The 20370-nt window shown below is 42.5% G+C and overlaps 1 protein-coding gene across 1 annotated transcript in view; it reads right to left on the bottom strand.

Moving 5' to 3' along the window:
* Positions 1–2268: 2268 nt before the first annotated feature.
* The window catches only part of LOC103811671 (calcium-binding protein 39-like), a gene marked incomplete at its 5' end in the record, with an annotated part of 20161 nt that continues 2059 nt past the window's right edge, over positions 2269–20370 (bottom strand). Inside the window, 5 exons of the mRNA XM_009084659.1 lie at positions 2269–2987; positions 10266–10409; positions 11050–11115; positions 12630–12689; positions 16734–16902. Of these exons, the coding sequence (XP_009082907.1) occupies positions 2808–2987; positions 10266–10409; positions 11050–11115; positions 12630–12689; positions 16734–16902 (619 nt within the window). The remainder of the gene's footprint in view (positions 2988–10265; positions 10410–11049; positions 11116–12629; positions 12690–16733; positions 16903–20370) is intronic.

Here is a 20370-nt window from a genome sequence, read left to right as displayed (position 1 = left end):
ACTGAATGCACCAAAGGAAATTGGGAGTTCTGTCATTATTTCAAAGTTGCATTAGAAAAGACCTAATTTTCTTTTAATTAGGGATGTGTCCCCACCTGCTGTGAAATATTATTATGGTGCTTAATTTCATCTTCACCATTTCTTTTGCTTTTTATTCTGTCAAAGACCTAAGCAAGTTGAGCTTGGGGAAGACTCAATTCCTTTGAGATGTGTTAACAATATCTACTTCAGGACCAGATTCTTGTATGAAATGCTGCAAGGGGCCTGGAATGTGGCATTTTACTGTAAGACCACTCCTTTCCCCCCCCCCTTGCAGACACACACAGACCCTGTTTTCACAAGCTCTCCTTACCACCTACTCACGTGGTTGGGTGACTGCTCCCCTGGAACAGCCTGTCTCGGCAGGGACGGGGCCCATCGCCCTGTTCCCTCTTGCTCTGCCACATCTCTGCCTACGCCAACACTGGGGTGGTGACCTCACTCCTCGTGTTACAGCCAGGTTTGGATGTCTGCTCTTCTGTGTCCAGACCATGCAGACAAGAGCAGCTCACAGCTCTGACCCCCTCACAGATGCACTGGGCACCTCTGCATGGGTCACACTCGCTTTGTCAAGGGCACACATTCCCCAGCAACACACCATTAGCCGCTTTTTCCGAGCGCGGGCTGGAAGCCTGATGTTCTCATGTGATTCCAGGGGCTGAGGCAATGGACACGTGTCTCTGTGTTAATCCAGCCCTGGAGACCAGCCCCACCCCTGGAGCTCAGAGCACAGCCAAGCGCCCTTCCAATTCAGGCTCCAAATCTCAGAGGATCAGACTTAATGAGTGGCTCTGAGGACTGCAGTTCTGGAGATGGTCCTGCACTGACCCTGACAGCGAGCACCACCCGTGGGGCTGGGGGTGAAGCTCCTGGTCAGGCTCAGCTGGGCTGTGGCCAGGGTTGCCAGCCCCTGCCAGCCAGGGCTGCAGATGTGATGCTTCAGAGTGCATTAAGCTCTGAAGGCAGTGCTCATCTCTCCATCTGCTGAAACTGGCTGGCAAAGGAGAGAAGGAGTTTAGCACTGTGTAGAGTCTGGCTATCCAAAAAGGCAAGAGGGAAAAAAACCCCAGAGATAGAAATAACGGGTGATCAGTAATCATGCCTTTAATAGCTTGTAAATATCTTTTTGTTTTTAAATTCCAGGTAACTAAGATGTACATTTGTTGTGTGTATCTGACATCTGAAAAAAACCCATGAGTTCACAATCTGTTCCGTTTCTTCCCTTTTCTAAAGCACATAAATTAAAGTGTCAGTCATCCCAATATACAACAGTTTAATGAAGGAAAAGGGTTTGTTCTGTTTTTACAATTCAGTGTCAATTTTTTATATGAAGCATTAGCTAGAAGTTTAGCTAGAAAACTGTCTTACAACAAATAGGAAAACTCAGAATTTAGGCTCTCCAGTAAAAAATCAAGAAACTTCCACTCCCTGCTCTCAAACTCCACATCCTAGTAAAGCATCAGAGTAACATCTTCATTTCCTGCTAGAAAACAAACAACCCCAAAAACTCTTCAAACACACCAGGGAAACACTGTCTGTACCACAGAGCTTATTACACTTAAAATTATTAACAGTGCAACAATTTCTTCTTCTACAGCTTTAATGCAGAACCTGAATTCATGTCAGGATGAACATGGATTACAAGTGGCCCTCAGTGCCTGAGGCTGCTGAATGGCCTCCCACCCTTGATTTCAGTATCCAATAAAAGCTCTCAGACTTGAGAGCACCTGCTGGCACAGGGACCTCCCACCACTCAGCAGTTCAGGCTGAGGCCTTTTTAGCATCCCCTTGCTGAACTCAGCTTAACCCCATCTCACACAGCTGGGACTGGAATTCAGATGGGAAGACAGTAAAGACCCTCCTCTTGCACTGGTGCTGTGGCTCAGTGCTCAGCACGATTCAGCCAAGTAGCTCTGGCCACTACCCAATGTTCTCAACTATTGCTGAGTTTTGTAGGTGCAGGATCACTGTATTAGCTATGCAGCCTTGATGGAGAGGTTTGCTCTTGCCTTCTTCCCATTGAGGGATGCACGAGCATTGCGTACCTGGGGCTGCTCCTTGTGAGATTGCCTGGGAGCTGGTGGGAATAGCCCGTGCTCTAGCACAAGATGGATCATGTACAGGGAAATGGGAGTCAGGCAGAAACAGCTCACTTGGTTGATGTATCCATCCATTCCTTAGCACTGAATATAAAACCTCTGAACTAGGAGAAGAGAAAACTTAAAGATGAAAGAACACAAAATGAAGCAAAAACGTGACCTTTACTGCTTTGTCATCTCCCACTGTTTTGACTAAAGAACCAGATCTAGAAGTGCAGCTAACTCCAGAGACAAACGTACTCTTTCACAGTCTTGTGTGTGTGCAGCACTAGAACAAAGTCACAATTACAGGTGTGAAGGAACAACTTTACAGTCCTCAGAAGACCTACTCTGTGCACTTGCCAGCAGCTTGAGTTTGCTGATAAAGTTAAGCAAAGAGGTTCATTCTTCTTGAGCACAAATGAAAATCCATCAAACCAGATTCTATTACAGAGAGATTCTAAACTGACAGAAATAATTATAGTCTTGATTAAAAACAATATATTATTCTAGATTTTTGGTTTTTTTAGTTCTCATGTAAAACCTCTATACTCTTGACATCTAGGAACAAAGACAAAATAAAACCCAGGCACTTGCTGTGCCTTCTCAAGCATTATTGTGGTGTTTAAGGGACACAGAGGAACATAACTGCTGAGATTAATGCCTACAGTGGAGAATAAGAGGAGTTCTTCATGCCGTTGGCTTTTTCAAGTCTCGGATTTGCTTAATCAAGTAGTTCTTCTCATCAGTGAATTGTTCGTCGTCCGTCCTCTCTTTCTGGAAATTGCTCAGAAACTCAATTAGCTTGGGTTGGTTTTTCAACAGGATCTCCACAATAGGCTGTGTTTTGTTTGGACTGGCCACAAAAACCTAACATGCAAACAAAATCAGGCACAGAGAGACAGTGAGGGGGTGGGGACAGAGAGGGAGAGAGAGAGAGAGAGAGAGAGAGAGAGAGAGAGAGAGAGAGAGAGGAACATCAGTTACAACATCCCCATGAGTTATTTTCTAACCAGTCAACTGAAGGCTGGCAGGCACAGACTCTGCTGCTACACACCTTGTCCCAAGGCACACAGAGAGGAGTTCAAACATGTTGGTTCAACAGCAAATTGAAGCAAAGCTATGCCCGTGTGTGGTATCGCTTCCCTTTCATTTGCTCTTTTGTTGATAAAAAGTTTTGCTTGTAAACTCAGCTGCTGGGAGTGAGCTATCAACTCTCAGCCTCTTCCACACACAAGGCAAACACACAGAAATTAATTATCAGGAGAATGGAAAAGCTTTGTGTCAGCATTGATATCATTTCCATATTAAACCAGGCCTAAAATTAGACTTGCCAGCTTTGTTTTGGTTTGGAAAAATATGTCAGAGGCCCCACTTCCCTCTGCCTAATCCATTCATGGGAGCATGGAAACTTACAGCAGCAGGAGAACTGTGGTGTGCCCAGGACCTTCCCAGCCCTTGCTGAGCAGAGGAGGGTGGCAATGCAGACACAGATACTCACCTGGCACAGCCAGGCCAGCACCATGGGCTTACTGGTCTTCTCAAAGAGTAGGTTTCAAGGACAAACCTACCCGTGCTCTGATTTTCCTCCTGTAATCCCTAAAGCTGCCGTTTCCCATCTCCAAATCCCTATGCCCTATGCCACAACACTGTTGCTTTAACATTTTCAGTGCACTGAGTGCCAGCTGAGGACAGTAAACCTAAGGCTGGTTGCAAAGGCCAGCAGTGACCAGCTCCTCTCAGGGACCTCAGGATGCCCTGGAGATGAGGGCTCTGTGGACATCGATCGGGAGAGGTGGATGGGGCAGGGGACTTGCACTGGGAACACACATGCAGCACATCCCCGGCCACCCCAGGAGCTCCCACATCTGGTTCACACTGAGGTTACCATGGCTGGTCAACAAAACACTGCCTGAGTGCTTGTGCAACGACAGAAATAACTTCAGTTATTCTCTACCCAATGAGAAGAAATTAAGGATGGACAGAACTGGAAAGCATCCAGTTTCCCTCCAAGCCTGTCCAAACCGGAATGAAAACAAACATCTGCTGACAGCACAGAACAGCATGTTGTCTGTCCGAGCACAGGCGGCACCACTGCTGGCCCAGCCCGGAGCCAGTGGCTCCAGACCTGGGCTTCTTCTGCAGGTTCATTTATCTCCACTGAGGTTGTGCCCACATGAAAACCTGGGCCACATCCAGCTGCACAGGGAGGAGTTGTGCTACATGATGAGGAACACACACCACCCTGGGATACTGTTATAGGCCCTGCCCCCAGAAACAACACCTGGTAAAGCCTGAGATAGGGTTCAGGCTGGACCCACCGTTAGGCTTCGTACTGCACAATAAGAGGATGTTATACAAGTGGTGTGGAAAATGCCACACATGGGGAATACGTGGAATGAATGGGGCTCAACACACATCGAAAGTGCCACACAGAGTACTTCTGTCCAAACAGAAAGGTAAGATTACTTTTTCATTCCATAAAGGTGAGGCAAAGCATCTACTCTTAAACCCTGGCATCCTGATGCCAAAACAGTCCTAATCTTTGCTTATGCTCTCGATCTCCTCTGGATCCCTCCTCCTAGGAGTCCCTGCTTCAAGGTATTTTTCCCTCTGCCCTGCAGAAAGACCTACAACATCTGCCATGCTGGTGAACACCCCCCAAGTGTATCACAAAGTTTTCCTTGATCTAGTGGCCAGGCCATGGTCCCTGTGACAGTACAGTATCTACAGTTACTCACACAGGCCTTCACATTGCCCTTCTCTGATGACCCTGAGCTATAATCCTAAATAATTCTTTTTTAGTCCTACTTGCCTCCTAAAACTTCTTAAGAGCAGCATCAACAGGCTCCACTCCCAATGATCTCTTCAGAGAAGCCACTCTGGGGTAACATCTTTCTTGCACGATGCCCCAGGTGCCCAAGGGACAACATTGTACCAGGGACACATCTATGCATGGGTGGGACAGCCAGTTCACAGCTCTCACTACCCTTGATGGACTGTCAACAGCTTGTTGCTCTGTTGCTGCCTGCAGCACCTGAAAGCACTACCTCCTCCTTTGCGAATAACTTTGATACACTGCCATTGATCCATTGGTTCCACTTAGACTGGGATAGAAAAGCTTTGGGGATGTGAATCACTACTGAATGTACTTTAAAGCTTTCCAGTGTGTGCTTTATCTAGGGAATCCTGAAATCTCATGGGTGTGGATGTCTGGGTCTGGCTGAGAATGTAGCAGTTCATGCTCTCAGTTGGAGCAGCCCCAGGATGCAGCTCCCCATGTGCTGACCTAGAGCAGGTGACCACGCTGATGGAGTCTGGCTGCTTCCAGGATTTGGACTGTGATAAGCACTCAGTCATCTGGACAAGATTCCTTTGAGAAAAGCAGGACATAAGCCTACAGGAAGGGATAAGGGAAGTAACTGTTACAGATCTTCATTAAAATTTTTTTGGAGTTCAGTTCTCACTTTGTGACCAGAAGAAGAAAACCATCAAATACACTTGCAGGACCCACATGTTCAGAAATAATAATAATAATATGATGACGATGATGTAAATAGAAGCCACTAAAGAAGACCTGACCTTGAACTGCTGAACAACTTCTTTTGATGAGTATTAGGCCTCCCTAATATTTTTCCCTAAAGGCAGGTGAAGGGTGAGTCTCAAAACGAAGAAATCTGAAAAATTCTTCTTGTAAAAGCTACCTGCTCTGCAAACAGAACTGGAAGGTTAGTGGTAAACCAGCATTTGGTCCTACAGCTGGTATTACCATAGCAAATAATTAAAGAACTTAGTTTAATGGAAGACATCACATCCTGTTTATCTTCCTGTTCAATTATTTATAGATTATAATCTTTCCCTTGCAAAACTGGCAAACTGCACATTCAAACAAAGATCATCTCAACTGCCAGTCTTGCTCAGTGTCAACAGGGACTTGTAAAGAGAGAATGTTCAAGGACCAGAAAATTCCTGAAATGTTATTCAATACTTTGGCTAAGCAAACAAAATCAATACTGCCAGTATCAACTGATCAGCCTCACAGAGCCCAGAAGCAGGACCACCATGAGACTTCACTTTCAAAAGAGCCCCCTCATTTGGAACTCTGTATTATCCTAGAGGAGAGATCAATCCCTGAAAACAGAAATTATTATTGATGCTATCTGGAACATTTCTACTAAAATGAAGTTGAACCAAGCCACAGAGAACTTTGTTTCACCTGTGGTTTTATTATGAAAGGGGGTATGTTCTAGAGCACTAAATTCAGATAGATGAAAGAGACAGAGGCTTGAAATGGAGAGAGTACTCATATAAAAATTCCGACTCTAAAAATAGCTGTATAAACACAGCTCCATTTAGTGAATATTATGTGCAAAAGGCCTGGAATGAAAATCAACTCTGAAACTTCAAAAGTTGTCCTAAGTGGAACTGTTGCTATCTTCTCCATTAAAAGTCATACTGTATTTCTTCAAACAAACATCAAAATTACTTGATTAAAGAATCTGACCTTATTTCCTTACAATTAATAACCAGGCATTACCAGCCTCTGGGACTACAGCAAAGCAAAAGTGATTATAGAGATTGGATACCCTGGATTGAGTATTTTAGGACTTACTCTGGGGTCAGGCACAATCTTTCAGTCAGGAAACTGCACACAGAAGTGCTTCATGGTTCATGTTGCTTACAGCACAACGCTTTTTGCATAATAATTCTTGCCCTTTAAACTCTCCAGCTAGGAAACAGAGAGGCCACATCCCCACAAATGTGGTTTCAGCTTCATACCAAGAGGAAACTGTCAGTACAGTCAAATTATGGGAGACTGTTTGCAGAGCAGCTGCAGGAGGTAGCTCGTAATGTGCAGGAAAGAGAATGGAAAAATGAAACTAAGGTCACAAAACACAGTGTACCCATTCTATTTTTAGCTTTAAACAGTAAAATATATCTTGCTAAATGTCTGCTTAAGAACTACAAAGTTGCATAATCCTAGTTCACTGCTTCGCGGTGTTTTCCTCAGAATAGTGTAACTGGGTACATGAAAGCCAAGAGAGCTTGTTGTTAACCTTTATTTGTAAATATGGACAGTGAAAGGAATACCTGCACCGTGTCCCTGTACTTCTGAAAGATTTGGTCTCCCCTACAGACAGGCAAACTCAAAGCAGGCTCCACTAGCAGCTGTCACAAACCCATCGCAGGAGCTGGGGAGCCCTCCCCAATATTTGGTCCTCAAAGGGTGCGTGCTCAAGCCTGACATCTCTCCACCGAAACCACTGCAGACAAGAACCGCTAACTCTCAAAGCCTATAACTCAGGTGACCCCCTTGGGATTATTTACGGAGGAGGAGGGAAGGGGTGAGGTGTGTTAGCTTTTCCTGATGATTAAATACTGGGTAATCTTCACGCATACATTGCCCGGGACATCCAGCTTTACAGAGCAGCTGCAGGCCTTTAAGGATGTTGCTGCAAGGCAGAAGCTCCATTTTGCCCAGGCAAAAGGAAGAAAAGGAGCTGGAGGTAAGGGGAAGATCAAGCATCTCCCTCAATGGAGAATGGAAAGAGGCACTGCAAGTGGGCACTCTGTCTTCATTTTCCCACCCAAAGCAACCTGGATAAATGAAATACTGTCAGAGCTTGAGGGTATTGGCATTTTCAGCCACAAAAAGTGCTTGCAAAATAAGTGTGCACTAGAAGTGCTCATCATTTTAATCTCTATCTTACAGTTTCGAATCTTCAATAATTAGAAATCGCCTCAGGGAGTAAAGAGTCATAAGCCTTTTTTTTAGGTCAGCTGGGGCATGGGAGTGTTGGAATCTGGATGCTTGCAAAACAAACACTTTTTCATTTCAACTGTGTCTAACTGGTGAAACATCTAAATCAGGTAATTTAAACCCAAATCTTTTGGCAGCTCAGACAGAGCAGCAAGTATCCACTTCTCAGCAGGCCTTTGATTCCAAATCGCAGTGGTTAGTCTACTGTAATTTCAACCAGGACTGCACAGGTATTTTGCAAGCATATTTTAAAAATGCAGGCACAGTTTAAAATTTATGAGATTAAAAGCTAAGGACAAGATTCCTCTCCCAGTTACATTAACATGGAATTATTACAGCTGACAAGAGAACTGGGCTGAGGGACACAATCCCAGGAACAGAAGGCAGGGACACCATGGAACAGGGCACAACAGTCAGGCTCTTAAATATTTCAGGATTTCCTTCAGTAGTTCTCAAGAAGCTGGAACTCAGTTTAAGAAGTTGAATCAGAGGGAAAAGATCTTCTCTGAGCCACTCTATAAAGCTAATTCACAATGTGATTTTCTATAACATACCCTGTAACTACCCTGCCCCCTTGGGAGGGACCTGAATTCTTCAGCGATCCAGGGAACCCAGATCCTCAGTGAGGACCTTAAAGGGGAGCTCTGCTGCACCTCTGCAGTTACCCCAGTGTGCTGCTGGTGGTTAGAAACAAGCAATTTCCAGCTGATCAGGTTCTGCTCTGAGTCTGTAGTTTCCCCATAACAAACACTATGCATGTGAGGTAGTGTGAGGAATGCCATGGCACTGCGTAAATGCTGCTGAATGGTATCACTGCAATAAAACAACAACACCCCACAGAAGTCAGGATCTGAGGACAGAGTTTGGCCCTTTGAACTGAAGAGACAAGATGTCATCATTGCTCGTTGCTTGTTTTGCTGGTCACTGCAAGGTCCAAGCATTATGGCCACATCGTAGCAATTGCAAGTGGTCAAGCAATATCCCCACTCTAACTGGAAATGGGATGCAACATACTGAAAAAGGAAAGGAAGGAAGGGAGGAATGGGAAGGCAGAATGGGAGAACAGCAATACGTGACATGGTTGCACACTGGAATCCTTTCACATTATTCCAAGTTCTTTTGAATGCCTTTTAAAATAAGCAAAATCAGCCATTCCCAAGGCCTGGGCCATGCCTATCATTGATTCAGGAACAGCAACTCATGTGTTTCATAAATAAAAATCTGGCACTTATTCACAGGGTGGCTAAAAGAACCCAATCCTCTGATACTTTCCCCCCATAGGCATCTCAAAGGCTGCAAGTGTTCGGAGCCTGACTGCTCACTTATCTTGGAGCCACACACCTGATAAGAAGGAGGACTAGAAGTTACTCACAGTGGTTCAGTTGACTATGGAGGAAGCAGCAAGGGAACAGCTTACCAAGCTGCTTATTTGAGGAAGGGAATATTTTTTTAATCCTCCTTGAAGCTTTTTTTTCCTTTTAGAAATGGAAAGCTTTTTGGAGAAGCTGCACATTCTCTAAGCCTCCACAGTGAAGATCAGAAAGCTTTTTTTCTCCAACTCACAACTCAACAAGTCACCCTTAATTTGTGGAGGGTGATGTAACCTTTTTTTCCATTATTTTGGTGTGATTTGGTATCTTCCTTAACCATCTTGGGAAAGGGATATCTTTACAGGCTCAATATTTCTCTTCTGAAAATCATTAACAACTCTATTTATAGTTCAAAATGAATGTGTCATTCCAAATTAATGTTAGTCTTGGATAACAACAATCCAACTCACCCTCTGTCCCAGAGCAGAGAACTTTTTTGATAGGGAAATGGTAAACTTCTCACTTATTAACATTAATCATCATGAAAACAACACTGGTTGGGTCTGATAATTGTTTAAGACTGCATTAATGATCATTGCAAAAGGATGGAAGGATTAAACTCATTTCAAGCTCAGATTTACCAAATCTTTTTAATACCTTTAAAAGCAAATTGTGTTTGCACTGATGCCCAGCACCAGCAACATCTACTTTTAGTCTTAATGTAGGGTTTTAAGACACTTTTTTAAATCCTTACCCAGAATCACATGGTAAAAAAAGAGTTGGGGGAAGGCCCCTTAAAAGTTGTGTATTTTGTTCCCTGTAACTCATCACTACTTGACTGACTACCCTCAGCCCAAACCAAAATTATGCTGCTTAAGATCTCACCTGAAGGAAGGCAAACAGAAACCAGCAGCTGAGTGATAGAAAGGTTTGCAGTGAATATGTTCTCAAGCGCTGGAAGTGACTGTAACCCCCAACCTTTGCCTTAATTTTCTGGGATTTCTCTTGTCCACATTGAAAGGCACTTTTCTGAGGAGAGGAGAAAGTATGCCACCTCTACAGGTCACACTAGCTCACCTTGAACACATGGAATGCTTCAAACTGAATATTGGGGCTTTTATCTCGCAGCAAGTTCATCATCAGCTTCAGATTTTCTGGTTTGCTGATGTATTTTGTCATGATGGCAAAGTTGTGTCGGTCCAGAATCAGTTCACCTAGCAGCTATAGACACAATTAAAAAAAAAAAAAAGATTTTTTTCAGTTTACTAAATTACTTTTGAATGCAGAGAGAGCAGCAGTATACTTTAATGTTTACTTGAGAGGTTTCAACGTTACTACCTTTTTATTAAAAAATAAGTGATTAGACTTGTTATGCTGTGAATTACCTAATGATCAGTAATGCTCATCTTCTAAATCCTAGAGATTGGGATCCCACATTCAGGCTGGGTGTAGTAGGAGCTGGTGTGAGCAGTTGGGACAGAAGCAAGGGTAGTGCAGCTGTCCCACAGACACCTTCATTTCACTTGGATATGACATTAACACACCTATCTGGTCCCATCTGCAAGTCATGTCAGACTTGGTGCACCAGAGACTATCACGATAACTCTGAAGTAACCTGTATTCTGACCCCAAGTATGGATTTGAGGTCAGAGGAAAAATGATAGTGCTTGTACCATAGGAATGGCTCAATGCTTTCAGGAAAGAAAAGACACAGTGAGCTCTTGTGCATTTCAAGAAGAGCATCACAAGCCCTTAGTTCTTTTTTGTTAGAAAAACAGCTGCTCTGTTGCCATACAAGCACCTTGATATTCTGCATAATGTGGAGCATGAACTTAGGAGGAAAAGTGCTGAGAGACTTTACCTTCAAAGATTGTCTCTTTGTGACATAATTCTCAGAATGGAGGAGTTTTTCATAATCCTCAAAGATCTAGAGTAAAAAGAAAACACAAACTCATCAGATTCATGTCCATCCTTCCTCCTCTTGGTCCTTCCCACCCCAAGGAGCAGCAGAAGCCACAGCAGTGCCACCCTCTAACACTTCACTGCAATGCCAGGCCTGGCTCTTGTGGTCTTTTTTTCTTGGCTGGTTATTATGCAGTGAATTAGTGCCCAGGAACACTCCTCTTTCAAATACTGCAGAGGGGGACACCACATATGGACTGGATGCAACAGGGGCTGGTGTGAGCCAACTAGGACAGAAGTAAGCCAGTGCCTGTACAGCCTTCTCTTACAGAAGGGTGAATGTGCTGCCAGGACATGTGAGCCCAGCACATAATGTCCACTCACTCACATTGTGGTATGACTGGCTGTGTGTTTTAATGCAGTACCCTAAAATGGTGATGGTGACTCCCAAAAGCTCCTTTTGGGAGGTGCCATCTCACCTGCCTTCAGCAGCCTCACTCAATAAAGCCATTTGCCCAATGAAGGTCACTAGGAGCCAAGTGTGTGCTGGTATTTGCAGGATTAGGCCATGGAATCTTGTGGTCAAGAAGACTGAGAGATAGGGCCACAATGTGTTCAAACCATCTACCAAACAAGCTAAAAATGCCCCAATGCTGCTGTCAAAGAATCATCTAAAAAAATTCTCACTTAGACAATTAATACTTCAAAATTTTAAATTCTAAATAAATGCAGATTAGGGACTGTTCCAGTGCAATGCTTCAGTATTAAAAGATTGGCAGAGACAGTAATTTTGCTCCAGTTAAGCTGCATTTGTGACTCAGCAATAATAAGCCTGATCTTTATTTAACCTTCTTGGTAACTAGAATGAAAGAGATTTGCCTTTTCACTTTGACAATGAAATAAAGAATACCTCAGGTAACATAAGAACATAACCTGTAGTTTAGTTCCATGATCCATATCAGTCCAAGTTTAGTTGATTCCAATGGAATTTTTCTGATCCACATTTGGTCCAAAACAGAGCCAAAAAAATCAAAGTGAAAAATGGCACCTAACCAAGGGACTAATTGCCTTAGGAAGGTAATGGGAATATTCAGTCTCTCATTTAGGTACATGTAATTTCCAGTTATGCCAAAACTTCTTTCAGTAACTCCTCTCCTCTGACCCAAAGTATTATAAACAACACTGGTATGGCCCTATCAGTGCTGGGGTATCACAAAACTGTTTAAAACCATGCACGTGTTTTTCCCCATGATCTATTTACATACCAAGTTTATGGTTCCATTCACATATGAAGAGATACGATGCTAACAGAGAGGTATAAATTTTGCTTTTAGACTATGAGTTCTCCTGAAACCTTGGCATGTGTCCCCAAGTGTGTGATGAGGAGGTACCTGTATTGCACAGGCCAAGCATTGTTTGGTTTTGCAGTCCTGTGTGACTATTTCATGTGGAGCATGAAACCCTCTGCTACTGAAAGTGCACTTTTCCCAGCTATGCTCACAAAGATGTTTGAAAAATTCTTTCAGCATTGGTACTTACTGCATCATAATTTTGTTCCAGAAATTCTGCCACCAACGATTTGTGTCGTGTTAACAGGTCCTGGGGAAGAACAGAGAAAGGTTACCTGAGAGTGTCTCAGGCTGATTGTCCCTTGATTCTCAAAAGTATTTCAGCACTTCTCACCAGGAGGTATTTACAACATGATTTCTATAGACAATAGTGCATTATGTGTTTAGCAGAACGTCAAGGAGAACTCAGTTAATGCTAACAAAATACATATAAAACTATTCTAATACTCCTTACTCTTTTTTCCCCTCCCACCTTTTCTTATGTTCATCAGTCATAGTGCACAGTACTTATGCTAATTCAGGATAGGGGAAAGTCAGAAAGTAAGCTAACCCTTTATGAAGGGATGAGCTATGGTCTCCAAGCCAAAAGTGATTTACATGCTACCCCATAGCTGGAAACTATGCTAAGCTGGATCAACTGCTATTACTCATCTCTAAGAATATAACAAGGAAGACTCAAATTCAACTACTGTATATATACACTTAGTTATTTAATAACAAAAGCTAGGCACCAACCTAAGCTGGACATCCAGGCTCCCTCCATGGGAAGGGGTCTCAGGGAGGTGGGATGAGTGCCTCCTGCAGATCTTTCTCTGCCCAAGGTTGGCTTACTAACACCAGGCAGACCTTTCAGACAGCTGAATGGGATGCCTCCCATGCTAAGAGGCTAACTAATTCAAATTTAAATTACAGGAACCTCTCCCAAAGAATGGGAATGCTGGTGCTCTGTGACAGAGATGCACATGTTCAGCCCCAGAAGAAATGGAGTCTCTTTACTGGATGAATAGCTATGAAAGGGAGTGGCCAGTTTGAGGCATTTAAGTATGATTTTTATCTTGCTGCTTCTTTTAAAAAATAACATTGATTACAATAAATGCCTGATGAAGTTTGTACAGGTTGGTATTTTTTTGGTGAATCAGTTTCTGCCACCTTTTTCATCATATCTTCCTTGGTCTCCCTACCCAGAGATTGGAGCTAAGGAGCTAAAGCAGATGCACAGACATATCCTCACAAACAAAATAAATCCTCCATATACTAATCCTTTAATTTATTTTTACCATCAATTATAAGAGGAAAGCAGAGTGCTACGAAGTGCAGCACATGTTTTTAATACATTCCTCTATTTAGCAGGACTGCAATAATAGCAATTTCAAAGGCTGAGTGAAACACGTGATTCATGAGCTTTTCTGCAGGGCACTTAGGAGACAAGTACAACATCCTTCAATAGGGGGCACAAATGGAATATAATCCAAAATGAGGTTTTCATAGAAAATAATGCGAAGGTGTGGAGCAGCAGTATCAACTTAGCACTCTTTCAAACTGCAACTTGCACCCTCCACAGCCAACTTATATCTCTAAACACAATCCATTTTCCTCTGCACTTTTAACAGCTCTGTTTCCTTTCTGCAGTGCACCTGGCTGAATTTAATTAAGTACATCTCTATATCATAAAAAATTCCAATACTTCCCTACTATAAATATCCTCAGACTTAGATGCATGTTTAATTAAGCTCTCCTCTGGTGCATAGACTATCCAAGGCTTTCTGCTCTGAACCAGACACCTTGATGGCAACACTACAGACCCAACATGGGAGCAACAGGACCAAAACCATGAGTTTAGTAATCCATCCAGCAAGAAACCATAGCACTTATTTTTCCAGTATTAGAAATGATGTAACTCCATATTCAATTGCTTCCACATCATTTCTTGCAGTTCCAGCTATTCAGAATAACAGACAAAGAGGAGATGAGATGAATAGCTGGTTTATTTCCAGAACTGACCAGGTGGTGAGGCAATTTTAAAAAAATTAATAAAATGCAGTTTATACATTTCCCACAAGCATTTAAAAAGGTGATTTCTGACCTATGTCTGAGGATGAACTGCCCTCATACTCCTCTCTTTCCAGTGCATGTGAGGATGTAGAATCCTATTTTTAAATACTGCTAAAAATACACTCAGTTCACAGGGGACAGAAGCACGTTCCACAGCTGTAGGTCTGTGAAGAATAATACCAATGGCATCCTGGCCTGGATCAGGAACAGTGTGGCCAACAGGACCAGGGAGATGATTCTGGCCCTGTACTTGGCACTGGTGAGGCCACACCTTGAGTATTGTGTGCAGTTCTGGGCCCCTCAGTTCAGGAAGGATATTGAGGTGCTGGAGCAGGTCCAGAGAAGAGTAACGAGGCTGGTGAAGGGACTCGAGCACAAGTGCCATGAGGAGAGGCTGAAGGAGCTGGGGGTGTTTAGCCTGGAGAAGAGGAGGCTCAGGGGAGACCTTATTGACCCCTACAACTCCCTGAAAGGAGGTTGGAGTCAGGTGGGGGTTGGTCTCTTCTCGCAGGCAACCAGCAGTAGGACAAGAGGGCACAGACTCAAGCTCTGCCAGGGGAGGTTTAGGTTGGATATTAGGAAGAGATTTTTTATGGAGAGAGTGATCAGACATTGGAATGGGCTGCCCGGGGAGATGATGGATTCACCATCCCTGGAGGTTTTCAAGATGAGACTGGATGTGGCACTTAGTGCCATGGTCTAGTAACCACGGTAGGGTTGGACTCGATGATCTTGGAGGTCTCTTCCAACCCAGCTGATTCTATGATTAATCCCTCTTATTTTGGGAGGGTTGTAGCAGTCTGCAGTCCTTGCTACAGCTCAACTGACCCTTGTTCCCAACCTGCCTCCTGGTTGGGGTGGAGACTGTCCACCACCACCACCACCACACTCTGCTGTAGTGCTCAAAGCAGGATCTGTGAAAAAGATGCAAATCTCTTCTGTCAAGCTGGGAACTGACTCCAGGGGCACTTTTTCTAACCAGGCAAAAATATTCTTCTGAGCATAGGGTAAAATGCCAGTAACAGAAGATCTAAATATCTCAGTTATGTTGCATTTTTATACAGTCCCACACTGTACTTTTCCTTGTCTGTGTTTCTGTGCTACTTTGACTTTCATAGCATTTACATAATGGACACCACAACAGTGAAACTTGAAATAATGGAAAGAAGCTGCTATTGATTAATGGGTGGTTTGAACTGGTAATCCTGCTCAAGTCATTACTGAAGAATACATTATCTCCATTATGCAAATCTCTATCCCATTCAGTAGGTTAGTGAAAACCAGTAAAAAGCCACGTTTTAGTATGCATTGAATCACTGAGCTGAACTCTAAACATTCCTTACAGTTATTCCTAAGGTCTATCTAATCATGTTTCTAATTAGCCTTGAAAGGAAAGAATAAACAATGTGTTTCTATGACAGCTAGGAGCCCAGTGATAGAAGAAAAAAAGAGTTATATCTATATTTAGAAGAGTCTTTAACTAAAAAAAGAATTTTCCCCAGCTTTCTTACATTGCTTTTCAGAAATAAATTAATTTTCCCTGTACATTAAGATCATAGGCATCAAATTCTGCTCAAAGCCTATACTAGCACCTCGCAAGAGTGATGATGGTTGCATACAAATTCCAGTAAATTTGGCAGGCTTCACCCAACATCATTTTTAATACAGCACAGACTCTATACAGAGCCTATGCAGTGCTTCCATCTACTTAGGTTTTAGGAGCATGGTCCTTGCACTGAACCATGGGTTACAAAAGTAAGCTGATGAATGCATGTAAAATCATCAGCGGGCTTGGCATTAATGTAAACCTGACTGCCAAAGTCAGAATGGACAGCAAAAATCACAAGGATTTGAAAGGTTAGTTTTAAATGATGCCTTCTGTTTACTGGTTGTGGTCATGATGGGCAGTAGTTTGGTCCCTGGGGGAAGATCAGGAGAGAAAAAGGTTATGTGTTTTACAAGAACTGTACGTAATAGATGATTAATTTGAGTTTTAAAGGGTTGGATAAAAGACCTTGAGTTATCAAGATGAAGAACATTAATTAAATACAGATTTACATTTCTCTAAAGATTCTTTTCAGACTTGATCACTGTTGTGAATCCTGTTCCAATCAGACCAAGGATTAATTCTATCCCTCACTGAACAATACAAAAGCCACCCAGTTCCACACAACACTCTGTGATGACTACTGATGCAGTGCCATTTTTGACACAACACTGATGCAGGTATTGAATAATTTACCTTGAATGTAGCAAAGGCATCAGAAGCAATATCAAATGTTGACATTTCCACATATTTAAAAAAGTCTCTGAACTGTTCTGAAAACAGTATGATTTTGGCCAAGGGCTCATGTCGGATACACTCTCTCAGCATAATTCCACAACGTAAGGCAATATTCGGGGATTCATATCTGAAGAATTAATAGAAACAGAAAATATCAAAACACAGAAGAACAAAGATAAACAGGCATGTTTCTAGCAACAGGGAACTTTGTAGCATAGGGAATGCAAATGCCAGAGGGGACACAAGGCATGGAGAGCAGCTCCCAGCCACAGCACTGTACCAGCTTTCAGCCCAAAGCTGCAGAGCAGACAGACAGATAAAGCTGCCAGAATTTCTCATCACAAACCTCTCTCTTCCCAAGCCAAAACACATTTTAGTGTAAATTCGTATTACACCTCCTCTCTGTGGAAAGACCGTGGGGAGTGTGTAATGTTTCAATGTTACACCCTTTCAGATTTATGAGAAAGCAAAGCCCATACAATATAACAATCTACCTTTTCAGATTTAATTCTGAGCTCCTCAGCTTATCCAAGAAAAATGTAACACCTCATGACTATCCATCACCTCCTACTCCTCTTCTAGAGAATGTTCCTCCAGAGTATTAATGAGGGAGGGAGGAAGGAGGAAAGAAAGAGGGAGATAGGAAGAGTCTACCCAGGCAGTCTACACAGGATTAAGCTTTCTGTAGCTCTAAAGATATTTTTTTCCAGTTTAGGAGGAATTCTGCTCAATCCCTCCTCTGCAGAGGCTATGACTTTGTTCAGGAGACAAGTCCTCATTCCTCAAGTTACAATCCTGTTACAGCACATGCACAGCAATAGCCAGGAGCCAGCACACAGCTCAGTCTTGGAAAGGAAGGGAGGGGGAGGAAATTCATCTTCTATTTCTATAAGGTCTTGATTTCTTTAAAGCTGAAATTACACTGAAACAAAACTGTTAGAAACACATTTAAAAAAAAAAAAGAAATTAAAGAAAGGATGAAATCCAACAGTCAAGAAGGACTTAAAATTAACTTCTTCCAGCAATCTTCAGTCATGTGAAAGTGGTGAAGTCCAAGGGGACAGAAAGCACACTCTGTTTCAATAAACTTGTTATACTATATCAGAACTCTGTATTATCACCCAGAGCTTATCAGCATCATTTTTCCTTTGCACAATTAATTCCTATCACTATGCCAAAAGAAATCAAAAAAAAAAAGGAAGAAGAACACAGAATGCTGTCTGTGCTGTAAGTGAGTGGGCCCTCAAATTTAGCACCAGCTTGCAATTTAAAAGAACGGTAGTGTTTTGCGAGCATACCAGAGCTGCATACTTCAACCTGATGTCAACAATAGTTGGCTTAATGAAAAATGAATTGCTGTTCCAAACAGGCAAATGAAACTTCCCACCCTCAAGGAAATGCAAGCACTCAAGCCCCTATTTGTTTTGGTTTTAGGAAGCATTTGCAAACTTGAATTTATAACTTATGACACAATGGAAATTCGCTGATGTTTCCCATTGAGGCATACATCTTCTCAACTCCATTAACGGGAATACTAATTTTCAAGGAAAAAGATGCAGAGGTGCTCCTAGGAATACAGCCAGGAAAATATTTAATAGTTGGCTAAGGAATATTTTGGTTGGAATAAAAGCAAATTACATTGTTTCCAGCACAATAACTTTTAAAAACATTAACTATCAACAGAATCATTCTTAGTCAAACGCTCCATTATCTGGAAATGGGTTATGGACCTTTGGCTCTAAGCAAGGGAAGTTGGGTTTGGCTCTTGGAATATGCCTGGAAGAAGTTTACAAGCTGCCCAGTTCTAGCTAGCTGCCCTGTTCGAGACTAGCATGTTCTCTGCACCCACACTTACACGCAAAGTCACCAGGCAGGAATGATAGAAATGTGTTTCAAAATCACTTCTAATGAGCAATTAGTGCTCTGTGCTGATGTATTTCCACAGCAGAAAAAAATACTGAGTTTTCCCCTTTTGGGTGAACTTACAACCTAAGGAAACCCCCACATAATGATTACTGGGGGCAAATAGGAAATTAAACAATGGACTTGAAATACTTCAAAATACTTACTGTGGAGGTTGAAGGAGGCAAGACTGAGAGCAGAGATGTATCTCAGTGCAAAGGGAATCATTCTTGTTGGTTAGTGCAGAAAATGGCACAAGGACAAGGTGAGGAGCACAGGCAGGAGATCAGGAAGGCATCAAGGGAGACACAAGGTCTTGACAAACAGATACATTCTGATCTGGTTTTTTTGCTAACTTTTATAGCCTGAGTTTATCCTTGGATAAACTCAAGGGGAATTCTGCAACCTCAGCCAATGTACCATTAAAGCTTTAAGTGCACTATGATATGAAGAGGTCATCACAGCACATATCAGAGTAGTGTCTAGGTTAGAGATAGCACGGGGCATGATACATATATTCACAAAGAAGCTTATAAATTTGTTACTTGAGAGAAACAATGTAAGTGCCATAAGCTAAGTTCTCTACTGTCACTGCACTAGAGGGAAAATAATTTAAATTACAAAGGACCAAAGTTATTTCTGGGCTAATGCAATATGCTGACACCAGAAGAAAAAAAATCTGTCCCAAATATGTCTGGTTCTCTCTATATATTGTACCCATCTGAAATCCTACTCATACACAAGCCTGCACATGCAGAAAATAAGATGCTATTAAAGCAAGTCCTCATGCAGCAGGAAGGTTAAATAGCCTACCAAAATGAAAGGAAAAAAAATGTAGTGAACTATGTGCTGTATATTTTCTGAAGCTGAGAAGCTGGAAGGAAGCAGCCAACAAGTAAAACGAAGCCTAAGAGGTAAGAACAGTTATCTCAAGCTGGCAGTGCTGCTGGAGGCAGGAAACACTGGGTGGGAGCTCTGAGTCAGGATTCTTCCCACTCAACAGAGCTGACATTAAGCAACAAAAAAAGAAACCTTTTGCAGTTAGGAACTGACAGTCAGAGGGCAGAGGAAATTTTACATCCAATAGAAGTACAACAATGAGAAGCCTTCACAATAGTCCCAGGCTGTTTCTTTGATTGCCATGGTAGAGGGGATTTTTCTTTTCTCTCCAGGCGATGTCATGATGTCATGCAACAAACATGGAATGGTACAAGTCAACCAAATCCACTTTCCTTTAAGCAGATTTTGATTTCACGTATTTCATTTAGCATTAGAAAAATATATATTAACCTAATATAAATAATATAATGCATTTAGCATTAAATAAATGTGAAAACATGTCCTCAAGTCACATTTTCAAGTGGTGGTGTCTGACACAAAGTGCATGTTTCCCAGTCCCATAGCTGATCACACACAAACACCATGCACTGTGGGCATGCAGCAAGCTGTGTGTTCAGGGTCCTGCCCTTACTGTAGCCATGTATTCTAAGTATCATTTTTAGACAGTCCCAGCAGCAGGACATGGGCAGGTAAGGCATTGTTGTGTCTGACATCATTACACTGTTCTGTAGTAGCTGCTTAAATACCACCATCAGGGCTGGACAGGACTGACTTCTGGACTACTGGTGATGAATTTGCTCAAGAAATCATGAACAAGGAGCCTGAGGACTAAACTAACAGAGATGCTACATGC

Source organism: Acanthisitta chloris, unplaced genomic scaffold (assembly GCF_000695815.1).
Source record: "Acanthisitta chloris isolate BGI_N310 unplaced genomic scaffold, ASM69581v1 scaffold42141, whole genome shotgun sequence".
NCBI lineage: Eukaryota > Metazoa > Chordata > Aves > Passeriformes > Acanthisittidae > Acanthisitta > Acanthisitta chloris.
The sequence above is the reverse complement of the archived record's forward strand: the minus strand, read 5'-3'. Positions and strand labels throughout refer to the sequence as shown.